This window comes from Papaver somniferum, chromosome 6, assembly GCF_003573695.1.
Source record: "Papaver somniferum cultivar HN1 chromosome 6, ASM357369v1, whole genome shotgun sequence".
Taxonomy (NCBI): domain Eukaryota; kingdom Viridiplantae; phylum Streptophyta; class Magnoliopsida; order Ranunculales; family Papaveraceae; genus Papaver; species Papaver somniferum.
In genome coordinates this window covers 148,953,338-148,963,859 of record NC_039363.1, presented here as the reverse complement: position 1 = coordinate 148,963,859, position 10,522 = coordinate 148,953,338, and the positions used below count along the sequence as shown (strand labels likewise).

General features: G+C 35.2%; 2 protein-coding genes across 2 annotated transcripts; one reads left to right on the top strand and one right to left on the bottom strand.

Annotated features, from left to right (window-relative positions):
* Nucleotides 1–305: 305 nt before the first annotated feature.
* Nucleotides 306–1,966, top strand: LOC113289764. Its single transcript, XM_026539139.1, has 2 exons — nt 306–679; nt 1,481–1,966. The coding sequence occupies exons 1-2, from the start codon at nt 452–454 to the stop codon at nt 1,748–1,750; spliced, it is 498 nt and encodes a 165-aa protein (XP_026394924.1). The 5' UTR covers nt 306–451; the 3' UTR covers nt 1,751–1,966.
* Nucleotides 1,967–5,775: 3,809 nt separating this feature from the next.
* Nucleotides 5,776–6,729, bottom strand: LOC113291648. Its single transcript, XM_026541160.1, has one exon. The coding sequence runs from the start codon at nt 6,727–6,729 to the stop codon at nt 5,776–5,778; it is 954 nt and encodes a 317-aa protein (XP_026396945.1).
* Nucleotides 6,730–10,522: the final 3,793 nt, after the last annotated feature.

Below are 10,522 nucleotides of genomic sequence, written 5' to 3'. Positions count from 1 at the left end.
TGTAACATCGTCATGTCATCATGTCAATAAATAAAAATGATTACTTCCGTAAAAAGAAAACAAATTACAACCTGTGATTTTCTAACAAAAAAAACTCCCGACTTTTCAGTTCCATTGTTAATTTAATTGAGAAAATTAATTGAGTTTTCTCTCTGTTATCGTGTGGTGTCTGTCTGTCTTTTTCCTTAAAATATTTTAAATTCTTCACCACCATTGAAAGAATGTCGGAACGACACAACGGTTTATAATTTCTCTTTATTATATAAACCCTAGAGCTTTCTCTCCTCACATCTCACTTATCTTATTTTCTAAATAAAACTCTCCATCTTATTTTCTTTTTCTTCTGCTTCTGAAATCTTCTTCTCTCAAAAGAAAAAGAACATAGGAATTTTTTTATATTTTTCAGAGAGAAGAAAAGGGTTCTGTTTGTTTGATTGATAATAAATTAATAATGGGAGCCTGTGCAACAAAGCCAAAAGATATAAAAGATGAAATTAATCAAGCACCTGAACCAATACCAGAAGTGGTCAAGGAAGAAACAAGTTCGAACCCTGAACAATTGAAGAAAACTGATGATGGAGGAGTAGAAACTACTACTAAAGAGATTATTGATGGTGAAGAGGATAAGAAGGCTGATGATGGAAACAAAACAGTTTCTCTTAACTCACTGTTAATGGAGGTATAATCTAATCTAATTTCTCTTGTTTTTGTTTTTCAATGATAAATTTTCTTATATCTATCTATATATATATATATGGTTCCATAATGGGTGACTTTTTTATCGTTCCGACACGGATTATTTGGATTTTGTTTCTGATTATCGTCTGTAATGTTACGATCAATGATTTTTTTTCACGTACGGTGTGTATTTCAAAGACATCTATTTAGTTTCTTATTATTTGGCAAACAGAAATCGACAAATAAATCCGACTAACTCTTTTTGGATTTCTTGATGAATGATAATTGGAAAAAATTTGATTGTCTAATCTAAATCTTATTTCCGATCCTTTTAAAAGATGCTTATGTGTTTTTTTTTCAAATATTCTACCAATAAAATCCTTTCAAAAGATGCTCCAAAATATGTATCTTTTCTTGTTTCTTTTTATGTTTACAAAGATGCGGATATTCCCGCCAAACATATTACAGTGGTCCTGCTTTGGATACCTAGACGTGTTTGTCGAGTATCACAAGATTATTAAATTCTGCGCTTTTCTTTGTTTGCATAGTTAATTTACCGATCATGTTTTAGATTTTGATACTGAATCCCTTGAATCCTTAATAATTACAGTTCTATAAGCCTAGAACAAGTCCATTCATTAACAATATTCATTAGTCTCCATTTTCAAGCTTGAATATCTTATAAGTGTGTTGAATTATCCCCCATATCATTCAAATTCAATTGAAATTGTATTAACAAGCTTTTCGACCTTCTTGAATGTTATTGATTCGTCCGGTTCTGCCTTTTAAATCCGTCATGCAGAGTGAACCAGGAAAAGCAACTGTTGAAAGTGAGAAACCAACCGAGACTGTGTCAATTCCCTCAGTGCCAGTTATCGAAGCCGTTAAAGTAGAAGAAACACCAAAGGTGGAAGTATCCTCAACTGAAACAGAGAAAAAACCTGAATCAGCACCCGTAGTTGTTGAGGAAACCTTGAAGGTTGAACCCTTGAAGGATGCTAAGGTTGTAGAGAAGAAGGACGAACCCGTTGCTGCCGCTGAGGTCAAAGGAGATGTTGCAGTAAGCAAGTGAATGGGCGTGAGTTGAGAAAAGCATATCTTTTGTTCTTTTGCAGTACCATTAATAGGAAGGATTTGTTTCGATTGTTTGTTTCGAGTACAGGGGTGGGTTTCTTTTCTGTCTTTATTCTCTATTTCCTTCCTCAATTATGACATGACTTATGAGATTAAATCATTTGTTTGTTGATTCAATGATGAACATATAATTCCAGATAGTCCTATTTTCATTTGGTTTGGTTAGAAATTCATTTTATTAGCTTTACATGAGGTGCATCCATAATGTCCTTGTTGCCTATGCCGTGCTTTATATTGATGCACCATCTTATTGGTTTGTGATCGTCTTTCATTGTTGCTATTTCAACTTTGAATTCTTGAAAGAAACGAGTAGATTGAGATCATTCTGTAAGCTAATGTAGGTGTATGTCATAGATCAGCTATAGAGTTCTGACGGCACACCGTTGCAGTGTTCAAACAAATTACAATTCCCTCCTACAGTTAAATATGTAATCAAATCGAAAGCTTTATTCAACATCACAAAATTTGATAATCACATTACAGAGAGGAAATAAATTCACACCGAATTATAGTTCTGTGTATGCAAATATTAAGAACTTGAAGTTCATAAAAATCAAACAAAAGCTCCTGCGGGCTGAACGTTTTCGTTGCTACTAAGAGGTACATAGTCACCATGGTGATAGCCATCCAAGTGATCCGCAAGGCTAGACTTGTCGATGTTTTCTTTGTGATGGGATTTGCAGACGAAGTAAATGATAGTTTGGATTACCAGACCAAAGTGAAGGAACATTACCAGCAATACTAGGCAAAAAATACCCAAAATGACTCGACCAACCACAGCCAAACATCCCCCATGGCCATGTACCACCAGCGAGCTAAAGACAGATAGTGTACCAGAATAACAGATTTGTAGCGTAATATAGGTGAAGAAAGAAATCCAAAGCTTACCCTTAAGTAGGTCCTTCCCCTTCTTCATGGCTGCAATTCCACTAATGTCTTCCAAAATCGCTGTTACGCTGGCCAAGTACCAAACAAGGCTGATGTACATGGCACCAATCAGGTAAGGGATAAAGATAAATACCATGAGTATCACCGAAAGAATGATGCCGGTGGTTGATTTCACATCGAATTTGAAAGAAAATATTTGAGACAAGATTAAAAGAAAAATTGCCAACAAAAAGATCACTAGAGCCATGATAAAGTTGTACACAATCACGATCAAGAAGTTCCACAAGAAAGTGACCGTAAGTCTTTTCCAAACTTTAGGAACTGCACCCCTGACTTTCTTGAAAGTGATATCTTTGGCAGAATATATACAAGCTATCGTGTAAACGACAGCGGATGTTGAGAGCAGGGAGAGAACACAGATAAAGATCCAGCAGATGGCTTTTGATGCATAAAGAATTATAATTTCCGAAGAAATATGAGCTTGGAGGATGTTTGCATAGTTGGAATTTCCAGTTTGGTATTCATCTATTATCTGGTTGAATTTAATCCTGTTGGCAAGCAGTGCAGATATTTCTATTTGAACTAGGAAAATGATAGCTAAAGGAAGGATTAGCGTGAAGGCAATGTGTGAAAAGATCTTTTTCCATGACAGTGTGACCTTGTAAGCTTCTCTACAGATGGCGCAGATCCCCAGGGATTCAAATTCTTCTGAATTCCTATCCATGATTATTGAGCTTGGAAAAGAGAAAGAAAGGCTAGTTAGCAAATGAAGATGAATGTAGGAGGAAATATATAGGACGGAGCAATTTGGATGACCGATTCATGCAATTGGAGCGGTTGGATCTAAGAGGTGGGAAGAAGTTTGAGCAATTGACTTTGTAGGTCACATCCCGTCCTAATAGGAAAGAGCACAAGCTCCACAGTATTTTAGTATTTTGCTTAGAATCTTTAGATATCTTTATCTTAGAACGCGTATAGAAGTTTGACTTCCCATGGTGGCTCATATTTGTGTAATTTCATATGCATTATTAAAGGAATTCACCTTTAGCTAACAAATTAGGCAAAATAAAGAGAGGTCCAGATTTATCTACGAAAGAGATAAATCAATGGTCATAGTTTGTTCAACTTGAAAACATTATGAATATTATTTTAATTAATGTCTCATTAATTGATTAGAATAACTAATTCATTAAAATTTTATTATAAATGTCCTCTTAATTAATCTAATAAATATGTATTCCAATTAATAAAAAAAATTAATAAAAATTATATTAATAGAAATTAGTGGCGGTAGTGTAAGAAGTAATGGCTGATAGAAGCGGTGGCGGGTATTAGTGAGTGGCGGTGGTGGAAGAAAGAGTGGCAATGGGTGGTGTGTGTTGGTGAATAGTCGTGGACAATATTAGTTCTGTATAAATGTAAAACACGGGTAATATTGTATTGTAAAAGATGCAGTTGGTTGTTTTTAACAAGACTGATATAAACAGATACCATGTTTTGAGGATGATACCATGCTATTTAAGAAAAAGATAATCATAACTGTCGGATCACCTAAACGGTACCCCTCTAGCTTTAGTACCCAATTATATAAATAATGGTTCTAAATGTTAAAAGAAAATTCATGGTTCTAAATGTTAAAATAAAATTGATCCCAATACAAAAGAGAATATAACAATAAAAAATATAATAAAATAAATTAATTAACGACCTAGGTTTGTTCAATTAAGACTTTATACATAGTGTTTGTAATTCAAAATTAGAAGTACGAACAACGGCTAACGGGAGGTGAGTTGCGGTTATGGTGGAGAAAGAAATAGTATCATATGGTTTTGTGGTGGTGGCGGCGGTTGGTGAGTAGTAATAGACTATGTTAATTTTGTGTCACCACAAAATGAGTTCCATTATAAACTAAAAGATGTGGTTGATCGTCCTTAATGATAAAATAGTCTCGGTTAAGGTACATGAAAGATTAAAAAAAAAGCAGAGTGTCACGTCATATTATTACTAGAACAAGTCAAAATCCACACACAAAAAAATTACTTATTGTCGAGATTTTTCGTTACGGTAAAGGTTGTACCCTAGCTAGGTATATTTTTCTGTCTATTTGTTTGTACTGTATTATAAAATGAAGCTTCGCTAAGTTAGGAAAGATAAAGGCCGGTCCTGATTTTTCCTCCCAATTGATAAATTCACGATCGCAGTCGATCCTACGAATACGCATTTTAATTGAGAGAAATTCATTACATATTCTCTTCATCCCATCTGAATAGTCAAAATCAAACCCGAGAAATTTGATCAACTGAAAATAACAAACCTACCTTCGCATAAAAAGAACAATTCATTCTCTTACTCACATCCGTTAGCATGAGTGGATTTTGAAAACTTTAATTCCTCACATTGGAGCAAACAAAAATCAGAAATAAAATTAGGAAGGGGAGATAGATTGCAGAAAGAAGAAAAAAAAAGACTTAAATCCAAAAATATACTTCCGGTCAATCTTCTTTCCACGTTCTCTCAATCTTCTTCCACCAAAACGTACATCTCTGACCAATCAAATTACTCCGAGATAATAATATTTGAGAAAATCATTTCTTTTGACATCGCTTCATATATGAATTTTTGGGGTTTTTATCATTTTCTTGAATTTCATTTATTGTATATTTAGCTGAAATATACATTTTCAACGACAGCCTACTTAATTAAGAAGAAAATGTCATGGTTGAATATACATGACAGACATATGCTCCGGTTATTCATTGTAGGGAGAGGCACATAATTAAGAATAAAATCATGTCAGAATTTCATTTGCTTTTAGAACCTGATTTTATTAGCTTAATTTATTTTGTTGGCATTGCCACACTGCTAATTGTACTTGGAAAATTATGGTTGCAGCAAGGCTGCAGATGCATAATGTGATCAGTCCACAGTTTTATTAATCATCACAAAGTTTTCAAGAGAAAATACATCATCACACGGTACACAATTACAATACAGAGAGAAAATAAGAAACCACACCAAATACAGACAGTTGTAGCAATATCTATGCGGATAATAGAATTTCAAGTTCATTGAAAATTAAACAGAATTATCTACTTCGCCTCTAATGAGAGATTCATAATCCCCAAGGTGATAGCCATCCAGGTGATACACAAGGCTAGACTTATCGATGTTTTCCTTGTGATACGATTTGCAGACGAAGTAGATGATGGTTTGGATTACTCGTCCAAAATGAACAAAAATTACCAGCAACACTAAGCAAAAGATTCCCAAACTCACTCGACCAACCATACCCAATGATTCCCCTTGTACAACCAGCGAGCTAAAGGCAAATAAGTTGATCATATTACAGATCTGTAGAGGAATAGCTGTGATGAGAGAAATCCAAATCTTACCCTTAACCAATGCCTTTCCTTTCTTCATAGCTTCAATTCCTCTAATGTCTTCCAAAATCGATACCACGCTGGCCAAGTACCAGACGAGGCTGATGTAAATGGCTCCAGTCATGTAAGGAACAAGTACAATTATGACTACGACAAGGATGGTGATTGGTGAACTCCAATCGAGTTGGACTGAGAATATCCGAGCCAAAACTAAATATACAATTGCTAACAAAAAAATTATTACAACCACAATAAGGTTGTACAAAAACACGATCAGGAAGTTCCACAAGAAAGTGATCGCAAGTCTCTTCGATGCTTTAGGTAGTGCAGTCATCACCCTTTTGAAAGTGATTTCTTTTGAAGAATAGATACGCGCTATGGTGTAAACAACAGCTGAAGTCGAGAGCAGGGAGAGAATAACAAGAAAGAGCCCGCAGATGGCTCTCAATGCGGTGTTCAAGTTGAATTCAATATTCTTCTTGAGCAGGTCGGTTATTTCTATCTGTGCTAGGGAAATGATAGCTAAAGGAAGGATTAGAGCCAACGCGATCTGTGAAAAGATCTGTTTCCATGATAGTGTGACCTTGTAAGCTTCAACATAGATTTTGAAAATCCCCATGGATTCAAACTCTTCCAAATCTTTATCCATTATTCTTCAGTTTACTAGACTGGTAAAGAGAGACCGGTTATCAAATCAAAGGAGCAGTTATATATATGTAGGATCAAGTGACAGGGTCATGCAATTGTTGTGGTTGAATCCAAGATTTTTTTTCTTTCTTTCTTAGTGACAATTTGACTTTGAATTATCACCTTTATAGGTATCCTAGCAGGAAAGAACGCAAGTTCTTATCCCAATTATTTAGATTAGCATTTTAAAATGTTTAACGCATATATATAACACATGCTAATGTAAAAAGCCGCCTCTAGCTGCCAGCAGGCGGCCTATTAAAGTTAGTTTCTAATGGGAACAAAGGACCTGCCCAGTTGGTTCCTTTTAAATCATCAAAGACACGCCTCAGCTGATCTTTGGGAAATGATTGGGTTTAAGTGTTTGTCTCTGTGGGTTAAAGTAAATTAGACTGATCAATGTTTTCTTTGTGACATGATTTACACATTTAGGAGACGATAGTTTGGATTAGTGGTGAGCATTTGGCCCGTAATCCGCGGATTTAACCGGGACCAATCGTTATTTTGCGGATGGACGCCCGGACCGTTCGTTAAAGGGTTGAATGCGGATGAAATTCTTAAATTCCAACGGATTATGGATCGGACCCGGATGCAACCCTAAAAATCCGTTGGATATCCATATCCATTAAATTAAGGTATTTATATAGTTCTATAAAATATTATGGATCATTTAGGACTTCTCAAGGTGTTTGCCTGGGGTGTCGTACATGCCATTTTTATATTTGTATATATATATATAGGATATGTAGGTTTTATGAGGAGTCATTTGTGTTGACTTTATTTTCTTTATTATAAATTTTAACTAAAACAAATCTATTGGATTATCCGTATCCAATCCGTTCATCCATTGGATGCAAACCCGTTGTACGTTGGATTGGATGGCCAAATTTAAAATCCGTAATGTATTGTTTGGATACGAATTAGGCGAAACCGATCCATACCGGTCCATGCTCACCCGTAGTTTGGATTACAAGACCAAAGTGGTTCAAATAATAGTGATTACAACCAGCAAACATTAGGAATGTAAATTGGGCCAAGCCAGCTGCTCGACCCATTTATTTTGTTATCGCCCTTATTGGAGAATTTCATGCTAACGCCCAATTTTATTTTTACAACCCGTTCGTTTTAAGGAATTGTATTCCTTGGAATCCAATTCCTAGGAAATGCGTCAAATTCCTTGAACCGAACGGGGCGATTGAATTCTATGTAGTTGCGAATTTTGATTTCAAGGAATCCAATTCGTTCCAAAATGATATATTTCCATTGCATTGTCCAATGATGCAATGGAATTGGACTCCGGGGTAAAACAAATATAATTGAATTACCTCAACCAAACATAAATTTTTTGGATTGGAATCCAATTCCAAGAATTGAATTACCCCATAATTGAATTCCTAGGATTCTAATTCTCCCAACCGAACGGGCTGTTATTATTATATCTTATTTACCACCTACATTAATTGCCACCCTCATTTATCCTATTTACCAACCATATATCCTAAATACCACTTGTTGACTTTTTTTATTATTCACTCAACAACAAAACAACCCCAATAACTAAACAAAAAAAAAATAAAAATCCGTAAGTTCTAAAATAATTTTCTTCACCATCTCTGATACCAACCACCTTCTTCGCCATCTTCATATCCCACTGATCACCACTATCACTCATTAAACATCCCAAGTCGTTTATTTTAGAGGAATCAAAAAATATCGATGTCGTCCAGAAACAACCGCTGGTGAAAGCACGTAGTCGTTCAAAAACGACATACTATTGCTTTACATAGTCGTTCGTACCTAAATTATTATAGCACCTTCTTGATTTCCAGAAATCAGTGACTAGTTCAACGAAATTCAAAAAAAAACAAAAAAAACAAATGGAACGTCCAATGTTAATCACTTATCTACCTCCAAATCTTTACCACTCAATATGTTTTCAGTAGATTGATATAATCTTGTTGGGTGTTGGATTCATCTAAGGTTTGGGTATTTTGCCTCAGGTTTTTGAACGACAAGGTAGAGAAGATGAAGGTTTTGTATTATCAAAAGCTTGAGATTACAATTGGTTTCTCTAAATCTAAAATGGGAGAAAACCATAAACATATTTTCCCCAAAAATAATACATTTTCTAACTAATATATTTCCTAATCATATATACAATATATGTACAAATATGCTTATCTCCTAATACTCCTCCTCAAGTTAGAGCATCAAAATCACGAATTCTCAACTTGCGAAGAAGCAACTCAAACTGAGGACGTCCAAGAGCCTTGGTGAAAATGTCTGCAAGTTGAGCGGTTGTGCGAACATGAGAAGTAATAATAGCGCCGGACTAGAATTTATCACGTACATAATAACAATCAATCTCAATATGTTTGGTGCGTTCATGAAAAACAGGATTAACAGCAATATGAAGTATGGATTGACTATCACAATAAAAACGCATAAGGAATTGCTAATTTTACTTGGAAGATTATGGTTGCAGCAAGGCCGCATAAGGCATATGTAACCAATCCACTTGAGTTTTATTAATCATCACAAAGTTTTCGAGAGAAAATACATCATGACATAGTATACAAATATAGTTGTAGCAATATCTATGCAGACAATAGAATTTAAAGATCATCGAAAATCAAACAGGGTTTCCTGCTTCTCTACTAAGAGGTTCATAAATCCCATGGAGATAACCATCTAAGTGATCCACAAGGCTAGACTTATCGATGTTTTCTTTGTGATGCGATTTGCAGACGAAGTAGATGATGGTTTGGATTACTAGACCAAAATGAAAGAAAATTACCAGCTACAGTGAGCAGAAGATTCCCAAACTCACTCGACCAACCATAACTAATTATTCCCCTTGTACCACCAACGAGCTAAAGGAAAAAAAGTTGACCATACTACAGATTCGTAGAGGAATAACGACGATGAAAGAAATCCAAATATTCCCCTTAACTAATGCCTTACCTTTCTTCATAGCTTCAATTCCTCTAATGTCTTCCAAAATCGATACTACGCTGGCTAAGTACTAACCGAGACTGATGTAAATGGATCCAATCATGTAAGGAATAAGTACAATTATGATTATGACAAGGATGGTAATTGGTGATCTCCAATCGAGTTGGAAAGAGAATACCCGAGCTAAAATTAGAGATACAACCGCCAACAAAAAAACTATTACAACCACAATAAGGTTGTACAAAAACACGATCAAAAAGTACCACAACAAAGTGACGATAAGTCTCTTCCATACTTTAGGAATTGCAGTGATAACCTTTTTGAAAGAGGTTTCTTTTGAAGAATAGATACAAGCAATCGTGTAAACAACAACCGAAGTCTAGAGCAAGGAAAGAATAACAAGAAAGAGCCCGCAGATGGCTCTTAATGCGATATTTAAGTTAAATTCAGTATTGCTCTTGAGCAGTTCGATCTGTGCTAGGGAAATGATAGCTAAAGGAAGGATTAGAGCCAACACGATCTGTGAAAAGATCTGTTTCCATGATAGTGTGACCTTGTAAGCTTCTACGTAGATTTTGAAAATCCCCATGGATTGAAATTCTTCTAACTCTATATCCATTGTTCTTCAGTTTACTAGAGAAAGGGAGAATGTTTTTTTAACTTCTAAAAGCGAGACTGGTTATCATATAAAGATGAATATAGGAGCAGTTATATATGATGAAGCGACAGGGTCATGTAGTATTGCAGTGGTTGAACCCAAGAATAATGAATGCACCTTTTCTTATTTTTAATGACAATTG